The 27032-nt window shown below is 37.5% G+C and overlaps 1 protein-coding gene across 1 annotated transcript in view; it reads left to right on the forward strand.

Annotated features, from left to right (window-relative positions):
• The window catches only part of usp34 (ubiquitin specific peptidase 34), a 723586-nt gene that overhangs the window by 639243 nt on the left and 57311 nt on the right, over window positions 1–27032 (forward strand). The window contains 10 exon segments of the mRNA XM_051919324.1: window positions 214–848; window positions 1307–1464; window positions 6063–6141; window positions 16483–16609; window positions 16751–16858; window positions 17683–17787; window positions 20851–20903; window positions 20905–20976; window positions 24011–24134; window positions 24392–24471. Coding sequence (XP_051775284.1) covers window positions 214–848; window positions 1307–1464; window positions 6063–6141; window positions 16483–16609; window positions 16751–16858; window positions 17683–17787; window positions 20851–20903; window positions 20905–20976; window positions 24011–24134; window positions 24392–24471 — 1541 coding nt within the window.

Below are 27032 nucleotides of genomic sequence, written 5' to 3' on the forward strand. Positions count from 1 at the left end.
GGTATCGAAAGGTATTGAATACCATAACTTTTCACTGGTATTAGTATTAAATACAAAAATTCCAGTATTGTGACATCCCTAGCTGTTATACATAGTTTTGTATAGAAAGCAAATACATTGTTGTAAGTTGGATTTGGGCCATATAGAGAAAAAGATGCCACAATAATTATGTTAATGGTGTTTTCTAATACAATATTGTTCTTACTGTTTCAGCTGCTGCTTATCTTCTGGTATCTCTGATTCCTAGCAACTCCTTCCGTCAGATGTTCAGGTCCACACGTTCATTGCACATCCCTACTCGTGACCTTCCTCTGAGTCCTGACACTACTGTGGTTCTTCATCAAGTTTACAATGTTCTACTTGGTCTGTTATCAAGAGCAAAGTTGTATGTTGATGCTGCTGTTCATGGTACCACCAAACTTATGCAATACTTCAGTTTTATGACATACTGTTTGATCTCTAAAACAGAGAAACTAATGTTTTCAAGCTGCTTCATGGACTTATGGAATCTTTTCCAGCCTAAACTTTCTGAACCAGCAATTGCCACTAATCACAACAAACAGGCATTGCTGTCCTTCTGGTATAATGTGTGTGTGGATTGTCCAGAGAATGTACGGTTAATTGTGCAAAACCCAGTTGTTACTAAAAACATTGCTTTTAATTATATCCTGGCTGATCATGATGACCAGGATGTGGTGCTTTTTAACCGTGGAATGCTGCCAGCCTACTATGGCATCTTGCGTATGTGCTGCGAACAGTCTCCCAATTTTACCAGACAACTTGCCTCCCACCAAAACATTCAATGGGCTTTCAAAAATCTAACACCACATGCAAGTCAATATCCTGGGGTAGGTATTCAGAAATTGTGGAGAAGACAGTATTTCCATTTCATTAAATTCTTCTCTACTATATATGTTAGAACAGAACTCACATTTAACTGTCTTTTCACAATATATAACAAAAGTATTTCTTAGAATTGTTATAAATTTAGATCTTGTATGTTGTTTCTCGTATGCTGTTTCCCAAGACAATAAGAATCCTTTTCTACTACTTATTTACATTTATTTTAATTACAGACTACTCAGCATTTCTTTTTTAATTCTCTTAATTTATATAAAGGCCCGGAACTTGGTTTTCTAGTATCAATTGCCTGTTGCTCCAATTTTGAAGTTTCGTATAAATACACTGTTTTGTCATAATATGGTTTATAGAAATTATGTAAAATTCCATCCAATGTGCATATCTTGTAATTTGTGCCATCTTTGAATTAGATTAAATTATATTGAATTGTCTTGCCATTTTTCAGGCAGTAGAGGAACTTTTCAATCTGATGCAGTTGTTTGTAGCACAGAGACCAGACATGAGAGAGGAGGAACTGGAAGATATCAAACAGTTTAAAAAAACAACTATTAGCTGTTATCTTCGCTGCCTAGATGGCCGTTCTTGCTGGACTACTCTGATCAGGTAAAAGTGTATGTTTGTTTGATTTGTTGATACCGTATCTGTTGTAAAGAAACATATATATTTGTATTAGCTATACTTGTATTATGTAAATTTAGGCTTAATATAGTTAAGTCTATAATATGTGATAATCTATAAATTAATAATTTGTTATCAATGCAAATAATGACTTACTCATCAACAAAAACACAATTTCCTGTTTAATTAAAAACATGAAATCTGACAGGATAATACATCTAGGGCAGTAGGTATCTGCTAAGAAAGAGCATTTTGATAGATGGATACTTAGGGGTAATCCCCATCCCAATAAAAAAAACTAAATACCAGAAAATGTTAAAAACACATTTAATTGATTTAAATTTTGTGATGTCATAGATAAAAGAAAATTAGTTGAGTTTTTTTTTTTATATATATATTTGTTGATGAGAATGCTGTAGTGAATGGGCTATTCTTAGGTAGTACATCCTTTTTTTTTTTCTGAGTAACAAGAAGGAATCACATAGAGATATGGGGTTGCCGCTTTTAGCAAATTAAGAGTGCCTCCAGAAGGACAAAAGTGTGGTGAAGTTCAAAGAAGACGTGTGTAGCAAGTTGCATCCTCAGCTTCTTCTTAAGCCTAGTTTTCACTTGAAATGTGGTCATGTGGCAAAAATCCATATTACTAACCGAGAATGGTAAACCGGATGGCATGGACGCAGGTACACGGCGATGGGACCATGAGACGTACTGCGCAGGCGCATACAGCGCACGTCTCATAAACCGCAAGCGAAGTCGTATCCACCGTGCACGAAGGAGTCACGGCCCAAAAACGAAAGAGCTCAACTGACGTGAATGAGAAATGAAGCAACCGCGCCCATAGCTAACGACTACCAACACAGCCACACAAAAAAGAGGATTCTGCGCTGCAGCCCAGATTCAAACAGAAGAGGCTACGGCGGCCCCACAGGTCCACAATGATAGTGCGGAAGGCGCAGGCATCACCGCCATATTGTGAGTGGCACTACTACGGAAGGCGCAGGCATCACCGCCATATTGTGAGTGGCACTACTGCGGAGTGAAGTTAGGAATAATGTGCTGCTTGGGATTGTACAAACCGCTGAACACTTTACACCGAATTCAGACACAATACAGCTCAACGATACAAACACGAGCCCACCTGGATAAGATCAATGAACACAGGCGCCTACAATGTGCGTCTGAAACTGCGGAAGCAAAGCAGGCACGGGTTCAAAACGACGAGCTCGACTAACAGATATACAAACACGAGCCCGCCTGGATAAAATCAATGAACGCAGGCGCATACAACGCTCGTCTGAAATGCCGCAAGCAAAGCGGGCACGGCTCCAAGACGAACGAGCTCAACTAATGTATTTCAGGATACCCAACGCCGGGGGTAGGCGAGCAGGGGGCAGAGCCCCCCTTGTAACACTAGAAACAGAGGCACAGTCCCATGACACACTTTACCATAGAGTGGTGTGGATGCGACGCTGTATATCCAAAGTAAATTTAGAGAAGAGGCTGGTTATGTGGGTGCCAGAATGAACAACGAAGGGCTGAATATGACCAACATCTCATCAAACTACAAGATGAATGCTGTTCATCATGTGCCTCACCCCTCTTACGAGAATCTTGTACTCGCCTTTCCTTCACCACTTTTGGTTAACACTAAAATCCCTGAAGCCTACAAAAAAAATCGTAATGCCGGGCCACCTAAAATTCTTTCACAACTCTTCATCAGCGTCTTTGTTTTGCAAATGTGTTGATCAGCACAAGCAGCAGGCAGTCTGCTATCCCATCCCCCCACTGGCACAGCTGAAGTTCTCCCAGTTCAAGTCTGTTTAACTGGGCGTGAGGTGCCTGGAGTTGTATAGGGTAAATAATACAGTATATTGTTATTTGGAATACATATATTTCATGTGTGTTCCATGTATATAGGATGTATGTATTCCAAATAATGATATATTATTTACACTATACAACTCCAGGCACCCCACATTCAGATAAGAAGCCTTGGCTTGACCTGGCAGACCTTTTTGCCCACCAGCTGAGCTCCATCAAGGCAGGGGATAGGACAGCAGGCTGCTCTCTGTTTGCGCTGATCAATACATTTACAAAACAAAAGACGCTGATGGTAGAGGTGTGAAGGGATTTAAGGTGGGCCGGGATTACGAGTTTTTTCGTAGGCTTCAGGAATTCTAGTGTTAAGTAGTATGGTAGACAGTCGGACTTTAAGGACCTTCAAAACTAGACTTTGTAGTGTGGACATGACCTAAAATTGAAATTCCTTCTGTTTATGAGTTGTTTCTAGGAGGAGACTTTACTTTGGATGGTTTAAACAAAGAATGTCAGACAAACGTCAAATTTCTGCCAGCATTTCATCACAGATATGTAATATAAACACTGGTACATGCAATGTAAACTGCTCCAAAAATTAAATAAACACTTTGAAAACACATCAGATCTCAATGGGAAAAAAAATCATGCCAGATATCTGTACTGATATGGACTGATTAATGTGGCATCCTTTCTTTCCTAACACATCGTTTGATGGAAATGAAAATTATCAACCTACAGAAGGCTGAATTCAAAGACACCCTGAAAATCAAAGTGAAAAAATGATTCAGCAGTCTAGTTCATTTTGCCATAATTTCATCACAGCAACTCAAAATCGTACTCAGTAGTTTGTATGGCCCTCACGTGCTTGTATGCATGCCTGACAACGTCGGGGCATGTTCCTAATGAGATGACGCATGGTGTCTCCTCCCAGATCTGGACCAGAGCATCACTGAGCTCCTAAATAGTCTGAGGTGCAACCTGGTGGCGTCGAATGGACCGAAACATAATGTCACAGAGGTGTTCTATTGGATTTAGGTCAGGCAAGCGTGTGGGGCCAGTCAATGGTATCAATTCCTTCATCCTCCAGGAACTGCCTGCATACTTTCACCACATGAGGCCGGACATTGTCATGCACCAGGAGGAACCCAGGATCCACTGCACCAGCATAGGGTCTGACAGTGGGTCCAAGGATTTCATCCCAATACCTAATGGCAGTCAAGGTGCCGTGATCTAGCCTGTAGAGGTCTGTGCGTCCCTCCGTGGAAATGCATCCCCAGACCATCACTGACCCACCACCAAACCGGTCATGCTGAACGATGTTACAGGCAGCATAACGTTCTACACAGCTTCTCCAGACCCTTCACGTCTGTCACATGTGCTCAGGGTGAACCTGCTCTCATCTGTGAAAAGCACAGGATGCCAGTGGTGGACCTGCCAATTCTGTATTCTATGGCAAATGTCAATCGAGCTCCATAGTGCCAGGCAGTGAGCACAGGGTGCACTAGAGGACGTCGGGCCCTCAGGCCACCCTCATGAAGTCTGTTTCTGATTATTTTATTCAGAGACATTCACACCAGTGGCCTGCTGGAGATCATTTTATAGGGCTCTGGCAGTGCTCATACTGTTCCTCCATGCCCAAAAGAGCAGATACCAGTCTTGCTGATGGGTTAAGGACCTTCTACGGCCCTGCCCAGCTCTCCTACAGTAACTGCCTGTCACCTGGAATCTCCTCCATGCCCTTGAGACTGTGCTGGGAGACACAGCAAACCTTCTGGCAGTACCACATATTGATGTGCCACCAGACATTGGACTACCTGTGCAGCCTCTGTAGAGTCCAGGTATCTCCTCATGCTACCAGTAGTGACACTGACCATAACCAAATGCAAGACGAATGAAAAAACAGAAAAGAAAATGTCAGTGCCCTCCACCTGTTAAACCATTCTTGTTTTGGGGATCATCTCATTGTTGCCCCTCTAGTGCACATGTTGTTAATTTCATTAATACAAAACTGATTAACAACCCCCTCTGCTACTTAACTGACCAGATCAATGTCCCAGAAGTTTCATTGACTTGATACTATACTCCTTTAATTGTTTTGAGCAGTTTATTTTACATAAGTTTTGATCCACTTATTTTCATCTTTACAAAACATTTTCAAGCCCCAGAGCACAAGGATATTGAATAAGTAAAAGGATGTCACAGTGAAAGACTAACATTATACAGATACTTTGGAGTAAATTAAACATTAAATGGCTGCAATACAACATCAGTGCCATTTACAGTAAGTGCAATGTTATACTGGCTGGTGTTCTTTTAGTAATATTAACAGACCACACATGGTTAAGATTAACTAGTGAGTGTATAGCTGATAAATATGATATATAATCATTTTTAATTTGTAACAATAGAACACTAAAAATACCAGTAGAACAGTAATAGACATATAATGCATGGTGTTGCTGCCAAGTAATACTTCACAGAAGTGGAAAAAATATAAGCGTCATTTTCTGAGTGCACAGAACTAACAGACAAATTAGTTTGAAATACTATGAGGTTTACTGTCAGACAACATCGTAAAGAATTCTGTTCCCATATGGTTTGTTTTAAACAAAAAAAACTGCAATTTCAATGAAATTCCTTTAGGTTTCTTCTAGCAATTAGTGTTTATTTCATCATAAAAGAGGAAAATTGAAAATAGAAGTGCTTTTCAATTCAGTGTTTTTTATTCTACTGTTTGTTCAGAAAAATTAAATTTCATGTTGCAGTGCTTTTCGAATCCTGTTAGAAACGGATGAGGATCGATTGCTAGTAGTTTTTAACAGAGGGCTCATTCTCATGACAGAGGTAACCATTTTAAATTATTAACCTTTTAAGTGTGGAGTATAATTTGAATTTGTTTTTAGGCATCATTTTCATGTTTAAAGCAGGTTTTTCTTTTTTCTTTGCAAAATTAATTTGGAGTATATTTACAAAATACAGCACAAAATAATATTTCAATTTAAGCCTGCCAAATTATGATGGTGGGGAGAATGAAAGAAACAAAATTAGTTCTGGCTAATGTACTGTATATGTATCCAGATGAATTCATTGACAATATTCTCTTTTTAATTCTCAGTATAGGTTCTCATAAACTTGTAATGGCAGGCTTTAATTTTACATTAAACTCCACTTTAGGCAGGTTGTCAGCAACTGTATAAGTACATCATCTAAATTCTCCGTGATATGTTTACATTTTATTAAAGGTTACAACCTAGGCTGAAACATAATAACCATTTTTATTTATGACCATGCCTCTCTTATTTTGGAAGTCAAAATTTTATGCCCTACTAATTTATCTTGCTGTTGGCAATTCATCCCATTAATATTATCTGATGAACATTTTATAATGTTTATTTCTATATAAATTGACTTTTTATATGAAAAACCACTATTACAATATTTTGGAGACAATTTAGTATGTTTCAGTATGTAGAACTATTCAATCCCCTTGAAAGGCATCATCATTTTCTGCATGACAAAAGATTTGTACACAAATATATCCATTCAGTATTTTTAATGTGAACTCTTATGCTGTAGCAGTAATTTCCAAAATCAAAATAAACCGTTTTGTGTAAATATCTCTCTATTATAAAAAAAAAAATAATCTTAGAAGGTTGGAAGGTGACGAGACGTGATTTTCTCAGAGAGACACTTTCACATCCTGTGAGATGAGTCATTGTGCCAAGAAATTTAACCACGCCTGGGGCAGGAAACAGTACAAAGAGTAGATGACAAAGTAGAATGTCGTTAAGAATTCAAAAACACTGCCGCGGTACACATGCAGAGCAGGTTCGAAAGTCTCAAAAAAAAAAATGGTAAAGATTGCATTAGCGCAAACAAAGGAAATTATTTCTCAATGGAATAATGGAACAGTGAAAAGAGATCGAATATGTTGTTTGGATATAAACTGTAAGTTGGAGACTTGTAGATCATCTAATTTGTGTTGCCATCAGGGAAAAAAAAAATGGTGTTTCTTCCCATTGAACAGGCATATCCGCGAGAATTAAAGGGTTTGTTATTTGGTGAAAGCGAAATCCCGCAAGAGAAAATTTCAGGCACGTACACGGTTCAATCATTTCTCATTTGTGTGAATGCTATTATCAGAGAGAAAGAAACGATACTCACTCACGGGCAGTAATACATTGCATTGTCACGATGTAATTCCAAACACGGAATCAAAATTCAATACAATATTGATGAAAAGGTAAAAACGAAAAGAGATCGAATATATGGAAATAGGTGATATGACAGAAGTGCGCCGCGCAAGCAGCAGCAAAGAGGAGGTAAAAAATATATATATTTGTTTCCCATTGTATCACCGTTTAAGAGGAGCGAATCCAAGTTCAACCCCTCTCTTCACAACGCGAGCGGCAGAGACACAAAGTGGCTGGCACGTACCGCAGGCTGGGGGGGTGGTATGTGGGGAGGGGGTGGGCAGGCAAAGCCCGCTAGTTTAACTGAACAAAAACTCAAAAGTTAGTGATTGTGTAAGTATTCAAGCCCTATAAATGAATACTTTGTAGAGAACCCTTTTGCTGCAATAACAGCCTTAATTCTTTTGGGTTAAGTATTTTCCAGTTTTGCACATTGTCCAAGAGTGATTCTTCCTCATTCTTCTTGGCAGAATTTATAGAGATCCTCTACGCTGGTGGGATGGTGCCTCTGGACATCAGTTTTCACATAGTGCCAGAAGATCAGGGCTTTGACTTGGTTATTCCAAAACATTCACCTTTCTGTTTTTGAGCCATTCCAGTGTTGCTTTGGCCTAATGCTTAGGGTCATTATGATGTTGAAAGATTAATCTTCTCCTGAGCTGTAGGTTCATACCAGACTGGAACCAGTTCTTCTTTAGTATTGTGCAGTATTTGTGTCTCTCTATTATCCCTTCAACTCTGACAAGATTCTCTGCCCCAGCACATGAATAGCATCCCCATAACATGATGTTGACACCACCATATTTCATTGTAGGTGTGGTGTTTCTTGAAGCATCGGTAGTGTTAGGACTGGGTCATACTTGGCACTCAGAATGCTTTTGCACAAGCGTCATGACTGCCACACATTCCCAGTGCCCTTTTGTTGCATCCTGTGAGCACGTCATCGGAAATTAACATGACGTGTACATGAGTTGCAGTACCAGCAAAGATTCGGGTGGTGTTTGTGTTCAAGTTTTGGTACACAACGTCAGCATTGTTATTTACTATCAACATCTCTCTAGTGACAAGCATGTCTCTCAGAACAGTTGGCATTAAATTGCTCTTTGAAAGTGAATGTGGAGATATGTCTGTGCTAAGCAGAAAATGGCATAGAAAAGAAGTGGGGATTCAGCTGTTGCAAGATAACGTATTAAAAGGTCTGTTGCCATCTTTTTTTTTTTTTTTTTTTTTTTGCACCTTCACAACAGCATCTTGCATTGCCACCTGGTGGAATCCTCCAGATTTACACAGAGTTCACGCACAAGTATAGTTAGCACACTGCTTGCGTAGCAGCAGTGTCCACAAGCGTATGTGTTGTGTAGCATCAGGTATATCTCAGCCCTTAGTTTTATGCCACACATGCCTTCTCCCACATCTTAACTGGGTGTTTCTTATGCTTTGTAGCAGTCCCATATGTGCTTTTATGCGACCATGGCTTCTTTCTTGATACCCTTCTGTTGAGGCCTTTTTATGTAGAGCTCTTGAAATTGTAGACCTATGCACCTTCACTTCAGTTTAAGCCAAAGTGCACTGACACACCAGCAGAATGTTCCTTTGTCTTAATTTTTGCAGTGATTGTCCGACAAAGACTATGGCCCTTACAAAGGGTGCTTTTTATATCCAGAGAGATATAAAGGACTAGCATGTAGTACCTAATTATGTTAATTTATGGTAATTTGACTGTTAAGTTAACTTTGTGTAGTTTGTGATTAATTTGTCATTTGTCTAAACCAGGAGCTTCCAAAGCATAGAGGTTTAAATACTTATGCAAACACTAACTTTTGAGTTTTTCTTCTTCAGTTAAATATCTACAGAAAATGGTTTATTTTGACTTTGGAAATGTATTGTTACAGCGTAAGAGTTCACATTAAAAATACTGAATGGACAAATATCTATAAAAATATTTTGTCTGGCAGAAAATGATGATTACTTTCAAGGGGACTGAATATTTCTGCACGCCACTGTAAGAAGGAAGTTTGGAAATCAATTGCAGAAATTAGTAATAAAATTGGAAATAAGGTGACAGAACACAAAGAAAAAAGTTATATATTTAATGAGTAAGATTCAGCCAGATCTCTGGCACTTTTAGTACTGGCCTTAAATTTTACTTGTACTGTACATTGTTCCAGTTAAATGTATGTCCTGTTGATTTAGTATGCGTATAGATCAATGATAGTGAGTCCTTTCTTTTGACTCTTGGCTATCAAATGAGAATGCCATCAACAGACACTTAGACATAAATCCAGCATATGCAAACTTAAGAAGAACATATTCATAATAAACAAGACTTTACACCCAATACCTAACCACCCCACCCCCCCATGTAATTTTTTGCTATATATTGCCTTTGATTCTTGTAAGTCTAAGCATTATCCTCTGATGAAGACCCCTGGCAGGAGTTGAAAGCTCAGGAATAAAAACTACTTTATGATACGTGATTCATTTTTCTCCCTTTGTGGATCTCCAGCTGCAAATATATATATATACACATACACATACATATATATGTATATACAGTACTGTGCAAAAGTTTTAGGCAGGTGTGAAAAAATGCTGTAAACAAAGAATGCTTTCAGAAATATAAATAATGATTGTTTATTGTTATCAATTTACAAAATGCAAAGTGAGCGAACAAAACAAAAATCTAATCAAATCAATATTTGGTGTTACTTCCTTTTGCCTTCAAACCAGCATCAATTCTTATAGGTACACTTGCACAAAGTCAGGGATTTTGTAGGATTATAGTCAGGTGTATGATCAACCAATTATACCAAACAGGTGCTAATGGTCATCAATGTTACACGTAGGTTGAAACACAGTCTTTAACTGAAACAGAAACAGCTGTGTAGGAGGCTTAAAACTGGGTGAGGATCAGCCAAACTCTGCTACCAAGGTGAGGTTGTGGAAGACAGTTTCATGTCATGGCAAGATTGAGCACAGCAACAAGACACAAGGTAGTTATAGTGCATCAGCAAGGTCTCTCCCAGACAAAGATTTCAAAGCAGACTGGGGTTTCAAGCTCTTTTGAAGAAGCACAAAGAAACGGGCAACGTTGAGGATCATAGACGCAGTGGTCGGCCAAGGAAACTTAGTGCAGCAGATGAAAGACACATCAGGCTTATTACCCTTCGAAATTGAAAGATGTCCAGCAGTGCCATCAGCTCAGAACTGGCAGAAACCAGTGGGACCCAGGTACACCCATCTACTGTCCGGAGAAGTCTGGCCAGAAGTGGTCTTCATGGAAGAGTTGCAGCCATAAAGCCATACCTCCGACGTGGAAACAAGGCCAACTGACTCAAGTATACACGAAAATATAGGAACTGGGGTGCAGAAAAATGGCAGCAGGTGCTCTGGACTGATGAGTCAAAATTTGAAATACAGTGATCCCTCGCTATATCGTGCTTCGCCTTTCGCGGCTTCACTCCATCGCGGATTTTATATGTAAGCATATTTAAATATATATTGCGGATTTTTCGCTGCTTCGCAGGTTTCTGCGGACAATGGGTCTTTTAATTTCTGGTACATGCTTCCTCAGTTGGTTTGCCCAGTTGATTTCATACAAGGGACGCTATTGGCAGATGGCTGAGAAGCTACCCAACTTACTTTCTCTCTCTCTCTCTTGCGCTGACGTAGGGGGGTGTGAGCAGGGGGGCTGTTCGCACACCTAGACGATAGGGACCTTCTGTGTGCAGCTGCTTCCTGAAGGACATGCTGCACGGTGCTTCGCATACTTAAAAGCTCGAAGGGCACGTATTGATTTTTGCTTGAAAAACAAACTCTCTCTCTCTCTCTTTGTCTGCTCCTGACGGAGGGGGTGTGAGCTGCCGCCTTCAACAGCTTTGTGCCGCGGTGCTTCGCATACTTAAAAGGCAAACAGCCCTATTGATTTGTTTGCTTTTGTCTCTCTCTATCTCTGTGACATGATCTGCTCCTGACACGCACTCCTTTGAAGAGAGAGGAAGATATGTTTGCATTCTTTTAATTGTGAGACGGAACTGTGATCTCTGTCTTGTCATGGAGCACAGTTTAAACTTTTGAAAAAGAGACAACTGTTTGTTTGCAGTGTTTGAATAACGTTCCTGTCTCTCTACAACCTCCTGTGTTTCTGCGCAAATCTGTGACCCAAGCATGACAATATAAAAATAACCATATAAACATATGGTTTCTACTTCGCGGATTTTCTTATTTCGCGGGTGGCTCTGGAACGCAACCCCCGCGATGGAGGAGGGATTACTGTATTTGGCTGTAGCAGAAGGCAGTTTGTTCATCGAAGGGCTGGAGAGCGGTACAATAATGAGTGTCTGCAGGCAACAGTTAAGCATGGTGGAGGTTCCTTGAACGTTTGGGGCTGCATTTCTGCAAATGGAGTTGGAGATTTGGTCAGGATTAATGGTGTTCTCAATGCTGAGAAATACAGGCAGATACTTATCCATCATGCAGTACCATCAGGGAGGCGTATGATTGGCCCAAAATTTTTTCTGCAGCAGGACAACGACCCCAAACATTCAGCCAAAGTCATTAAGAACTATCTTCAGCGTAAAGAAGAACAAGAAGTCCTGGAAGTGATGGTGTGGCCCGCACAGAGCCCTGATCTCAACATCATCGAGTGTGTCTGGGATTACATGAAGAGACAGAAGGATGTGAGGAAGCCTACATCCACAGAAGATCTGTGGTTAGTTCTCCAAGATGTTTGGAACTTTTGTTCCAGCCGAGTTCTTTCAAAAACTGTGTGCAAGTGTACCTAGAAGAATTGATGCTGTTTTGAAGGCAAAGGGTGGTCACACCAAATATTGATTTGATGTAGATTTCTCTTTTGTTCATTCACTGCATTTTGTTGATTGATGAAAATAAATGATTAACACTTCCATCTTTGAAAGCATTCTTTGTTTACAGCATTTTTTCACACCTGCCTAAAACTTTTGCACAGTACTGTATGTATGTATGTGTATGTGTATGTGTGTGTGTGTGTATATACACTGGGTACGGAAAGTATTCAGACCCCCTTCAATTTTTCACTCTTTGTTATATTGCAGCCATTTGCTAAAATCATTTAAATTAATTTTTTTCCTCATTAATGTACACACAGCACCCCATATTGACAGACAAAAAAAATAATTTTTGAAATTGTTGCAGATTTATTAAAAAAGAAAAACTGAAATATCACATGGTCCTAAGTATTCAGACCCTTTGCTGTGACACTCATATATTTAACTCAGGTGCTTTCCATTTCTTCTGATCATCCTTGAGATTACCTTCATTTGAGTCCAGCTGTGTTTGATTATACTGATTGGACTTGATTAGGACAGCCACACACCTGTCTATATAAGACCTTACAGCTCACAATGCATGTCAGACCAAATGAGAATCATGAGGTCAAAGGAACTGGCCAAGGTTACAAAAAAATTTCTGCTGCACTTAAGGTTCCCAAGAGCACAGTGGCCTCCATAATCCTTAAATGGAAGACGTTTGGGACGACCAGAACCCTTCCTAGAGCTGGCCATCCGGCCAAGCTGAGCTACCGGGGGAGAAGAGCCTTGGTGAGAGAGGTAAAGAAGAACCCAAAGATCACTTTGGCTGAGCTCCAGAGATGCAGTCAGGAGATGGGAGAAAGTTGTAGAAAGTCAACCATCACTGCAGCCCTCCACCAGTCAGGGCTTTATGGCAGAGTGGCCTGTCGGAAGCCTCTCCTCAGTGCAAGACACATGACAGCCCGCATGGAGTTTGCTAAAAGACACCTGAAGGACTCTGAGATGGTGAGAAATAAGATTCTCTGGTCTGATGAGACCAAGATAGAACTTTTTGGCCTTAATTCTAAGTGGTATGTGTGGAGACAACCAGGCACTGCTCATCACTTGTCCAATACAGTTCCCACAGTGAAGCATGGCAATGGTAGCATCATGCTGTGGGGGTGTTTTTCAGCTGCAGGGACAGGACGACTGGTTGCAATCGAGGGAAAGATGAATGCGGCCAAGTACAGGGATATCCTGGACAAAAACCTTCTCCAGAGTGCTAAGGACCTCAGACTGGGCCGAAGGTTTACCTTCCAACAAGACAATGACCCTAAGCACACAGCTAAAATAACGAAGGAGTGGCTTCACAACAACTCTGTGACTGTTCTTGAATGGCCCAGCCAGAGCCCTGACTTAAACCCAATTGAGCATCTCTGGAGAGACCTAAAAATGGCTGTCCACCAACGTTTACCGTCCAACCTGACAGAACTGGAGAGGATCTGCAAGGAGGAATGGCAGAGGATCCCCAAATCCAGGTGTGAAAAACTTGTTGCGTCTTTCCCAAGAAGACTCATGGCTGTATTAGCTCAAAAGGGTGCTTCTACTAAATACTGAGCAAAGGGTCTGAATACTTAGGACCATGTGATATTTCAGTTTTTCTTTTTTAATAAATCTGCAACAATTTCAAAAATTCTTTTTTTTTGCCTGTCAATATGGGGTGCTGTGTGTACATTAATGAGGAAAAAAATTAATTTAAATGATTTTAGCAAATGGCTGCAATATAACAAAGAGTGAAAAATTGAAGGGGGTCTGAATACTTTCCGTACCCACTGTGTGTGTGTATATATATATATATATATATATATATATATATATATATATATATATATATATATATATATATATATATATATATGTATATATATATATATGTATGTATGTGTATGTACAGTATATACAGTGCATCCGGACAGTATTCACAGCGCATCAATTTTTCCACATTTTCTTATGTTACAGCCTTATTCCAAAATGGATTAAATTCATTTTTTCCTCAGAATTCTACACACAACACCCCATAATGACAACGTCAAAAAAATTTTACTTGAGGTTTTTGCAAATTTATTAAAAATAAAAAAACGGAGAAATCACATGTACATAAGTATTCACAGCCTTTGCTCAACACTTTGTCGATGCACCTTTGGAAGCAATTACAGCCTCAAGTCTTTTTGAATATGATGCCACAAGCTTGGCACACCTGTCCTTGGCCAGTTTCGCCCCATTCCTCTTTGCAGCACCTTTCAAGCTCCATCAGGTTGGGTGGGAAGCGTTGGTGCACAGCCATTTTAAGATCTCTCCAGAGATGTTCAATCAGATTCAAGTCTGGGCTCTGGCTGGGCCACTTAAGGACATTCACAGAGTTGTCCTTATGCCACTCCTTTGATATCTTGGCTCTGTGCTTAGGGTCGTTGTGCTGCTGAAAGATGAACCATCACCCCCAGTCTGAGGTTAAGAGCGCTCTGGAGCAGGTTTTCATCCAGGATGTCTCTGTACATTGCTGCAGTCATCTTTCCCTTTATCCTGACTAGTCTCCCAGTCCCTGCCACTGAAAAACATCCCCACAGCATGATGCTGCCACCACCATGCTTCACTGTAGGGATGGTATTGGCCTGGTGATGAGTGGTGCCTGGTTTCCTCCGAACGTGACGCCTGGCATTCACACCAAAGAGTTCAATCTTTGTCTCATCAGACCAGAGAATTTTCTTTCTCATAGTCTGAGAGTCCTTCAGGTGCCTTTTGGCAAACTCCAGGCGGGCTGCCATGTGCCTTTTACTAAGGAGTGGCTTCCATCTGGCCACTCTACCATACAGGCCTGATTGGTGGATTGCTGCAGAGATGGTTGTCCTTCTGGAAGGTTCTCCTCTCTTCACAGAGGAGCTCTGACAGAGTGACCATCGGGTTCATGGTCACCTCCCTGACTAAGGCCCTTCTCCCCCAATCGCTCAGTTTACATGGCCAGCCAGCTCTAGGAAGAGTCCTGGTGGTTTCGAACTTCTTCCACTTACGGATGATGGAGGCCACTGTGCTCATTGGGACCTTCAAAGCAGCAGAAATTTTTCTGTAACCTTCCCCAGATTTGTGCCTCGAGACAATCCTGTCTCAGAGGTCTACAGACAATTCCTTTGACTTCATGCTTGGTTTGTGCTCTGACATGAAGTGTCAACTGTGGGACTTTATATAGACAGGTGTGTGCCTTTCCAAATCATGTCCAATCAACTGAATTTACCACAGGTGGACTCCAATTAAGCTGCAGAAACATCTCAAGGATGATCAGGGGAAACAGGATGCACCTGAGCTCAATTTTGAGCTTCATGGCAAAGGCTGTGAATACTTATGTACATGTGCTTTCTCAATTTTTTTATTTTTAATAAATTAGCAAAAATCTCAAGTAAACTTTTTTCACATTGTCATTATGGGGTGTTGCGTGTAGAATTCTGAGGAAAAAAATGAATTTAATCAATTTTGAAATAAGGCTGTAACATAACAAAATGTGGGAAAAGTGATGCGCTGTGAATACTGTCCGGATGCACTGTATATATATGTATGTATGTGTGTGTGTGTATATAGCTGTAACAGCTCATTTGGAATAGAAAAAGGCTTCTGTTAACTTTCTTTTGGTAGGGGCTTGGGGTCGAGATTAATATGAAATGTAAATGTATGAAAAAGAGTGTTAATTACATGTTTGATTGCTTTTTGATTCATTCATTGAAATGTGATTTATAAAGTCAATAAAGTTATAGGTTTATGCTGGTATTTTACAGATAATCTTACTTAATAATAATGTATGGGTCTAATGATAATGACATACTAGTTTCCCAGAGTTCAATGTAATAATATTTCATTTTTAACTTTAGGGTTAGTTAGAGGAAGAGGTTTACACAGTTAATCTCCACATTTATTAATCTAATACCATAGCATATGTTTTTGTCAGAAATTAAGTTTTCCCATGATTTAACTTACTCAAAACTGAAAGTTTTTCCAGTATACTATCACAAATGATTGAAGAAGGAATTCCTTCTCTTTTACACCTGTAATTATGTTTAGTAAAGCACATGATTGCTATATATAAATGGAACATCAAAACCAGAATAATACCTTTATTAAAGCTAAAATTGTTCGATTCTAGTTTTATTTATTTTACTCATTTTTTCTTCGGTTTTGGACAGTCATTCAACACATTGCATATGATGTACCATGAGGCAACTGCTTGCCATGTAACAGGTGACCTAGTAGAGCTTCTATCAATCTTTCTATCTGTTCTGAAAGCTACACGTCCCTACCTGCAGAGAAAAGGTGAGTGATTTTTATGGTGAATGCTAAGCTTTATGTAATTAAAATCATTTGATTGTCATTTTGTCTAATGTAATACCTATATTTTCTTAAATACATAAAATTAAATACAAATATTATTGTCATTTTTTCCCCTATTTTTAGATGTTAAACAAGCCCTAATTCAGTGGCAGGAAAGAATAGAATTTGCACACAAGTTATTGACACTGCTTAATTCATATAGTCCCCCTGAATTAAGAAATGCTTGCATAGGTAAGTATTTATTCTGTTTAATTGGTTATTTCCCATTGAGCTTTTATGTATAATTTTCTTAATTGTATTGTATTTCAAATAATAATATTGCACAAATAATATTGTAAAAAATTAAAATAAAAATAATATCGTACAAATATTGTATTCTAATGTATATTTCTAATATTTTGTTTACAAACATTTAAATATGCTTGGATTTTTTTTTTGTATGTGTGTGTTTTCTGTTTTTCCACCTTACCCCCAGTTAAGACTTGTGGAGAATATGCAACATATATGTAATGTGCGGAGAGTGGCTAGTTATTGCCATTCATTCTTGCAGATCCTTTAAGGTTGCCACAGGCCAGTGGTCACCATGATAACTGTTTTATTTGCCTGATCATCATGTTTTAAAATAAAGGCATTATATTTCTTTATAATTACTGTATGTTTACTTTAAAATTATCAAGTTTGTTTTTAACTAAAATAATGTTGTTTGCAATTATCTTAATAAAATGAAAAACGGCTGAATGCAGAATACCTGGATTTCAGTATTTTCATTGCCAAAACCTGAAAATTTCAGTAAGGGTGTGTAGATATTTAATATCCATTACATTTCTATAAACATGTTTATTAAGTTATTTTATTTCAAAGTTCATTAATTGCATTCAAATTATAATGATGATGTTGTTTCATATTAAACAATGACAATTTGTTTTTGCCTTATTCGGCTATTTTCTGAAATATAATTTTCTGTACACATAAAATAGTTTTGCAAGTCATGTATTTATGTATATCTTAACAATGTTTCTAATGTATAATCTGTTTTTGAAACTTTTGTTTTTCAGATGTTTTAAAAGAATTAGTCCTCCTTAGTCCTCATGATTTTCTTCACACATTAGTTCCATTTTTACAGCATAACCATTGCACTTACCACCATAGTAATATCCCAAGTAAGTATCTTTCAGTAATACATTTTTTATTTATTTGAATAAAAGATATCTTCATTGGAAGACTGCTTAGCACTGCTTCTTCACAAACCTGGGAATCTGGTTTGAGTTTGCAGTATTGCATATAAGTAGGTTCCTTCTGAATAGTCTGCATTCTACCTATAGTCCTGTGAAAAAGTATTTGCCTCCTTCCTAATATCTTTTAATTTTTGATATTTTAAACAATGAATGTCCTTAGGCCTTCAGACAAAATGCAATATTAGATAAGGGGTATCTGAGTGAACACACAATGCAGTTTTTAAATCATTAATTTCTTTATTCAAGGAACAAAGTTATCCAAATCTTCTATCACCCATATGGAAAACTAATTGTCCCCATAGTTTCAGTACTTGATTGCATCACTTTTAGCAAGAATAATCTCAACTTAATGCTTCCTTTAACTTGATTTCAGTGTTTAACATCACTGTTGAGTATTTTAGTCCATTGTTCTTTGCAGAACTGGTTTGCAGACTCATTGTTTGGCTTGCGAGAATGAAATGCTTGTTCTAGGTCCTGACATCTCTATTAGGTTCAAGTCGTGACTTCGACTCATTCACTCCGAAACTTGTAATTTTCGTTGTTTCAACCATTCAGTTGTAGTGTTTGAGGAGTAATTGTCCTGTTATATAGTCCAGTTATGCTTCAACTTCAGGTGGTAGACCGGCAACTTGACATTACGGGTATGTGATATTTTCTCGTTATTCTGTAGGATTTTGTTGATAACGATAAGTAGACAATATTTTGCATCCTTCAAAGTTGTGTTTGTAGAAGTCTTATATTGTACTAGCTCCAGCTTGTTCTTTGTAACATTAGAATCCCCGAAGCCTACAAAAAAGTCTTAATGCCGGGCCACCTTAAATTCCTTTGCACCTCTTCATCAACGTTTTTGTTTTGCAAATGTGTCAATTAGCACAAGCAGCAAGAAGCCTGTTCACTCATCCCCCACCAAGGCAGCTGAAGTTTGTCACAAAAATCTCACAGCTGAAGTCACTTTATCTGGGAGTTAAGTGTCTGGAATTGTATTGGGTAAATAATATATTGTTATTTGGGACACATACCTGTGTGTTCCATGTCTACAACAAGCTAGGTAAATGTAGGATTACAGAAAATGCAAGGCAAGAAATGTTGAACACATAATTAAAACAGAAACTTTTTCATGTTGGAGCAATAATGTAAAGACTGAAGTCCAGATATCAATTAAACACTTTCACAGAAGGCATCACAAAACAAGTGCGCCTTTATTCAAGAATTAAACCCAAGTAAAAGGAATTGTTAAATTTACATGTTGCTGTCAAGGTATAAAAACCAAAGCCCAAATATCAATCGGCACAACTTGAACACATCTGCTTTGCAGGTGTAGAGGTAAGAGTAGCTGCTTCATAATTAAAAGGTTGCGGGTTCGATCCCGTGTTCTCCCCACATTTACCATTTAGTAGTGAGCTGCTGTTATTATTACTATTATGTAATAAAACATACAGCTTAAAATAAATCAAACATTTGATTTGAGTCTGTAACACCCGGTGTAAATTTTTGCTACTTGTAAAAGTTTTTTTTAGTTTTATTCTCTCAGTTACATTCTCCCTCCCTATCTGAGTTGATAGCGTTCTTTTCACAAGAGTGGCAATGACCACAGTTGACCCTATGGTTGATGACTGGTCTGAACTATCTGTTGTACCAACAATTAAATATACAATGCCCCATGACCGCTATCAGACTATCATGCAGCATTTGTGCTTGAAAACAAAGACAACCATGCAGAACGTGTGAAAAATGATAGATTTGCTGCAATCTCGGACATTTGGCAACGTTTTGTTGAGAACTGTGTTTTGAGTTACAACCTAGGGCAACATATTACTGTTGATGAGCAACTGTTTCCAATCAAGATCGTGTTGTCCTTTCTTACAGTACATCTCAAGCAAACCTGACAAATTTGGCATTAAGTTTTGGATTGCGGCAGATTTGGAAACATTTATTTAGGAAACTTCTTCTGTTCAAGAATAGTGTCTGCCTCATACCCAGCAGGCTCCTGCTAATTACAATGCTTTAATAAAAAAAATTGAATTCTGAAATTGGTGGATGATAGATATCCTTCTCAAAAATCAGTGTGGTTTCTTTTGCATTATTGTCAATTATTTAATATTTTTAAATTATGCTACTAGAGATCAAAAAAATACTTAATCCAGGAGTTGTGCATTTTATTAATTCTGTTACAAATTTGCTGTTTAAGATATAATCACACAGAATTGCATCTTTTGATTTTTAGTAATGCAAATTAGTGATATAAAATTGTGAATGATATTTCAAGGTTGCTTCAAACATTTCAGATCTTTAGTCCTGATAGACTGATTATACATACTCATCCATCTGTCTATCCATTTTCAAAACTTGCCTTCACAGTTGAGAACAAACACACACACACACATACATCAGGGCCAATTTAGCATCTCCAATCCACCTAAGACTTTGGGCTGTGGGAGGCAACCAGAGACGCTGGAGGAAAATCATGTGCACATGGTGAGAACATGCAAACTGGACTCAAACCCTGGTCTCTTTTTTTGGGAGGCAGCAGTGCTACTACTGCACTAACGTGTAGCCCTGATTGTACATACTGTGTCTGCAAAGTAAATGGTCACTGTTGAGAATTGGTTTTAAAAGTATTTTAAAATGTCTACATGACCATCATCATCAAGTCCTTCCATGAGAACCCTAAATACAAAGATGACTGTTTATTTATGTTAGATAGAATGCCCAGAGGGGGCTGGGCGGTCTGTTGGTCTGGAACCCCTGCAGATTTTATTTTTTTTCTCCAGCCGTCTAGAGTTTTTTTGTTTTTTCTGTCCTCCCTGGCCATCAGACCTTACTCTTATTCTATGTTATTTAGTGTTGTCTTATTTTAATTCTTACTTTGTCTTTTTTTCTTTTTCCTTCATCATGTAAAGCACTTTGAGCTACATTATTTGTATAAAAATGTGCTATATAAATAAATGTTGTTGTTGTTGTTGTAATTTAAAAAAAATGTCTTTGTAGTGTCATTTGGCCCATATTTTCCGTGCCGGGAGAATATAAAGCTAATGGGAGGAAAAAAACAACATTCGTCCACCCCGTCCAGAACTTAATATGTGTCTTTTACCCTCCATGGTGGAAACAAGCAAGGTATTTGAATCGATTTATACAAGCCAAGGATCAGTAGCAAACATATTTTGCTAAATTAAGCTTGGGTAATGTAAAATGTGTTTCCTTAAAAAAAAAAAATACTTCTGGTAACAGTTTAGTCACTTTCAGTGTTTTAATTGAACATTTTAAAGAATATTACAAAGTAAATGCATGTATAGTAGTTACTATATTTTAACTTTATCTTTATTACAACAACTTTGCTATGTTTTCCGGTTGTAATGATGCCCAAGTACCCCATGTGTTCTTTTTATGTCACACAAAATGTTCAATCTACTGTTCATCAGATCATGTGTTCTTTTTATGTCACACAAAATGTTCAATCTACTGTTCATCAGATCATTACTTTTCAGTCTGCAAAACATCATTGCTAATGTGGTGATATGTAAATTGACAGAGCAGTGACTGTTAGGATCTAAAATGTTTTAAACATGTTTTAAACATAAACATATAAACATGCTTGTTACATTTCTTGGCCTCAGCCTCAGTTTCAATTTCTAAAATGGATACCTACATTTTAAAATAAAATAAATAAAAAATAATAATAATAATCACAAATTTTGAGCCCATGGTTGGGTTTTTTTTTATTTTTATTTTTTTTTACTCACTCTTCTGTCCCATCTCAAATTAAGTACTGATTTATCAATAATAACTTTCAACATTCTGCCAAATTTTTCAATTAAGGTGTTGTTGTTATTTCTTGGCATGGTGCCTTTATCTTTAAACTCTGAATATCATGTTCTAATAGTTCAATTAGTAATTAGTGACTTAATTCAGTCTTATGAGCAAGTGAATACATTATTATCTTTTATTTCTACATATATCTGTATTGTTATGGAAACAAATTTTTACCCCCATGATATCTGCCCAAACTCTCTGAAAAGCTCTCAAAACATATTTGAGGAGCAAATACTGTCCAGTCTCTTGTACTAATGAAATCGTAAAGCAAATCCTAATCCTAATTGTAATTATGAAACACCTTTTCAAACTTGATGACTAATGTGCCAAATAGCCCATTGAGTATATGTTTATAAAAATGTGGCTTTCTGAATATAGTTTAATTTATTAACCTCAAGAGAAACACAGGTATTACTTTAACCACATCATTCTTGTTTTCAGTATAGAGAAAAGGCTAATAAGATGTTGATATATCAAATATTAAGAAATAACTATGAAAAACTATTGCAAAAATGTGCACCTCAACCAGCAGATATTATTGAATGTAGTAAGATGTAACATATCCAATAGATTTTATGACTGTTCATTCTTCTTAATGCCGAGAGAATGATGTGCAGTTTAACAGTGTTTTTAATGACTGTCTTTTCCTCTTCCTAAAACATCATTCCAGGTACACATGTCCACCTTCCCAAAGGAAAATAATAATATTATTATAATATGTATCCTATAGACTAATTTTCCTACTAAACCATCTTTCTTAATCTTAAACAGTAGCATCAGCCTTGGCTAACAAGTTCGAGCTGATACACAATTGCCATCAAACCTCTAAGGAATGTTTAAACCTAATACATATACAAGCTGCATTAGAGTCCCCAAAGGTATTGCTGTCACTGTACGTAGAGCATAACTGAGAGAGCTATATTTTTACTTTACTGTGTAAATTTAAGTTTAAACTCAATATATTTTTTAATAATTCAACTATGAAACTTCAGCATAATTAAATAATATAAATCCTGATTTATTCATTTTAGGACATCACACCCTTTTTCATTGGTATTAAATATCTTATTCAGAGAAGGATGAAAATGCCCTTTTATGCAAATGCAGTGGTGCTTTACATTACAGATCGTTTTTCCTCTGAAAAACTAAAAAGTCCCCAGAAAGGAAAAAATAATGTAAATTGTGCATTGCTCTCACATCCTCATTTAATCTTTGAAAATTATTATTATTAAAATGAATCATCATCCTCAATTGTGAAAGAGACTTTTTCTGAGTTTACCATGACTAGTTGGTTTCCCCCAAAATCATTTTTTCTCCATTTTCCACAGAAGTTGTCATTCTTTGTCATCTAACACTGTAAATTAACATGTCTTCTTTGGCATCCTCTCCAAGCCTTTTATGGTGAACTTTTTCACCTAATTATCAGTCCACAAGCCCATATTAGCTTGGGCTTTGTGCTGAGGAAAAACATACTATCATTAGGTAGTATATATGATTTTAAATTTTGTGCTGTGATACCCCCTTGATGTTCATGAATACTAAAATATTTTTTATAGCTTTCAGAGCATTCTATATTTGCAAGTCTTATAAAATAATAGGTGAAATTCCAAATTTGGTTTGCTTGGAATACAAACATGTACTGATAAAATAATTTTCAAGAGGCCTGAAGATAAGGGCAATGATTAGTGAATATACAATTCTTGAGATTATGGAAGAAATTAGATATTAATGAACTTGTGCTCACTTGATTCACTATGGAAAGAAATTCTGCATTATTTCTTTCCTGATGCTTTACTGTGTATTCTAACTACCATTGTTGTAGGTAACACGTTACAAGTATGCATTATGTAGTCAGCTTGCTCTTTAAAGTAACATGTAATGTAACGTGATATTTTGTTAAAGTGAAAATACCTCCGCTACTTTAAAAAAATTAAATATACAATACTACATTACTATGGAAGATTATTCCCTCCACTCCAAAAAACTTATAGCACTGTTTTACATTTTTACAGAAGTATTGCCTTTTTTTCCAAAGATGTTGACTGCTGTTGTTGGAGAAACTGTCTACGTGCATACTTAAAAGAAATATTTTTGGTTTAGTTTTTGTTTTCTTTTTCCTTTGTTGTGCACATGCACTCTTGTAAGATGTTTTATAAAACTTAAAATAACAAGGTAAAGCCAATTCACTAATATGTAGGATTAAATAATTTTGGGAAAGATGACATTTTCAGTAACGTGGACAAATAGTTTTCTCTGTATCAAAATGTGTTATTGTGATATAATTAGCTGGTAAGTGTGTTACAGCACTGTATTGCAATTATCATTTGCTTCAATTTAGGGAAAAGATGATGTTTATGATCGTATGCTGCTGGACTATTTCCTCTCTTATCATCAATTCATTCATCTTTTGTGCCGAGTAGCTATCAACTGTGAAAAGTTTACAGAAACATTAGTCAAACTAAGTAAGTACTTTTAATATTCAACTACTGTGTTTTATTTTTGTGTAGTATCCTTGTCTGTCATGTTTTGATTGCCAAACTGTTATTATGACATTGTAAAATATCAAAATATGCAACTGGGTAATTTAAATATATACATCAAGCATACTGATTGTTATTATTCAGTTTAAGTGTAGTTTTTGTTGTCAGGGGAATATTATTTGTTTACTGATACTTGTGATTAATATGTCATTCTTGCTTTCTTTTCTGTCATCAAACAGGTGTCTTAATTGCTTATGAAGGTTTACCTTTGCATTTAGCTTTGTTTCCTAAACTCTGGACTGAGCTTTGTCAATCACAGGTGCGTTATAATGTTATAATTCTGTCACTCAATAAATGTTATTTTTTTTATTTAAAATAACTTTAGGCCTTGTATCTGTCTTTTTCAAATACTTTAATGCAAGGAAAGTTGTTGTTATTTATGCAAGTAGTTTTTTTCTTCAAAAAGAAATAAATTGTTGGCATTATGTATTTTCTTCACCAATATTACATTGAAGATTTCATTCCCACACCAATCAATCATAGGTTGATTGACTGGTGCGAATGACATTTGAGGTCTGTCTTTAGGCTAAAATGCAGATTTTTCTGCAGCCTGCTGTCCCATCCACCACCTTTACAGAGCTCAACTCAGCAAAGAGTTCTCCCGAAGCAAAGCACCTTATCTGCATGTGAGGTTCCTGGAATTGTATAGGATAAATAATACAGTATATCGTAATTTGGAATACATGCATTTTATATGTGTTCCGTGTCTACAAATATCTGGGTAACTGTATGATGAAAGAAAATGCAAGGCAAAAAAGGCTCAACACATACAGTACCTAAAACAGAAAGTTTTTCCATGTTATAATAATAATGACATGAAGTGTATAATGTGTGAAGACTTTAGTGCAGATATCAAATAAACATGTGCTCTTTTATTCAAGAATGCAACCAAAGAAAAAAAAGCATTTCATTTATATGTTGCTGTCAATGAGTTACAAACCCAAGCTCAAATGTCAATCGACTGGGAGTTGATACATATTCTTGGATGGTGGTGCAGAGGTAAGAACTGCTGCATTGTGACCCAAAGGTCCCGGGTTTGAGACCGGGCACTCCGTGTTTTGAGTAGTGAGCTACTATTATTATTACTATAATAAAAACATACATTTGATTTGAGTCTATAACATCCGGTGTAATTTTTGGCTACTTGTAAAAGTTGTTGTTGTTTTTTTATGATTCAGTTTTATTCCCTCTCTGAGTTGATGGGATTTATCTACATTCTTTTCACAACAGCAATGATGACCACAGTGGGTGCTGTGGCTGATACCTGCTCAGAACTATTTGTTGTACCGGCAATCAAAGATACAATGTCCCGTGACCACTATCACACTGGACAAAGGCAGGACCGTAACAACAGACAGCATCTTCACTGCGCTTTCGCTGGCTAATAGACTGCTGCAACTCTGCTTGGCACCATAGAGTAAAATGGGATTTCCACCTACAACTAAAGTCACTTTAGTATGTGAGCAATTCGCCACACTAGTGTTTAGATCTGCTAGTGTCATGATGACAGTGTATGTGCCCAAAAGAAAGAAGTCTTTGATTTCAGTCTGTAACAGCCAGTGTAAAGTTTTCCTACCTGTAAAAGATATCTCTGAAGGGGTGTAAGCAGATGCACAAATGCTGGTGAATCATGTCTGCTTGATATCTTGTTGTCAATTGAATTATTTGTTATTCAGTTTCATTCTTGAATAAAAGTACACTTCTTTCGTTATATATTTCCAAAAGCGTTTATTTTATATTCCTGTAACCACTTGAATGAGATCGAGTCTGTCTCTGCCTCTCTCGCACACACACACACACACACACACACACACAAACATTCATACTTGAAAATGTCACTGTATGAAAACTATAAGCCATTGAGTTCAGGCAAGATCGAAAAAAAAAAACATGTTCAAATGGCTGTGAAGAAGCTGTCTGTTATTATGGTCCTGCCTTTGTCCAGTGTGATAGCGGTCACGGGACATCGTATCTTTGATTGCCGGTACAACAAATAGTTCTGAGCAGGTATCAGCCACAGTAACCACTGTGGTCATCATTACTCTTGTGAATAGAATGGAGATAAATGGCATCAACTCCGAGAGGGAGAGGCAAGTTTGTTGTACCACGTGAATGTTACTGAGAGAATAAAACTGAATAATAAAAAAAAAGCGCTAACTTTTACAAGTAGCCAAAATTTTACACTGGGTGTTACAGACTCAAATCAAATGTATGTTTTTATTATAGTACCAATAATAGCAGCTCACTACTTAAAACGTAGAGCGCCCAGTTTCAAACCCAGGACCTTTGGGTCATAAGGCAGCGGTACTTACCACTGCACCATTCAAAAATACATATGAACTCCCTGTCCACTGACATTTGAGCTTGGGTTTGTAATTCATTGACAGTGACATATAAATCAAATGCTTTTTTTTCCTTTGGTTATATTCTTGAATAAAATTGCACGTTTATTTGATATTTGGACTAACTCACTGAGATTGCAGAGGTGGTGAACCAGCTGAGGGGGGGAAAGGCTGCAGGGATCTAGCTGGTGGTAAGGCTGTCCTCCTGGCACTGCAAGCAATCTTTGCTTCCATTTGGTAGACTGGCATCATCCCAACTGACTGGAAAACGGAACTTGTCGTCACTATCTGGAATGGGAAGGGTGATCTCCTGAATTGCAGCAACTACAAGGGGATAACACTGCTCTCGGTGCCGGGTAAGGTCCTTGCTAGGGTCATCCTCAGTAGGATTTGTGATCACTTGCTCACCTACCAGTGACCAGAACAGTCTGGTTTTACACCTAAGAAGTCTACCATCGACCACATCCTGACAGTGAGG

This window comes from Erpetoichthys calabaricus, chromosome 15 (genome assembly GCF_900747795.2).
Source record: "Erpetoichthys calabaricus chromosome 15, fErpCal1.3, whole genome shotgun sequence".
NCBI lineage: Eukaryota > Metazoa > Chordata > Cladistia > Polypteriformes > Polypteridae > Erpetoichthys > Erpetoichthys calabaricus.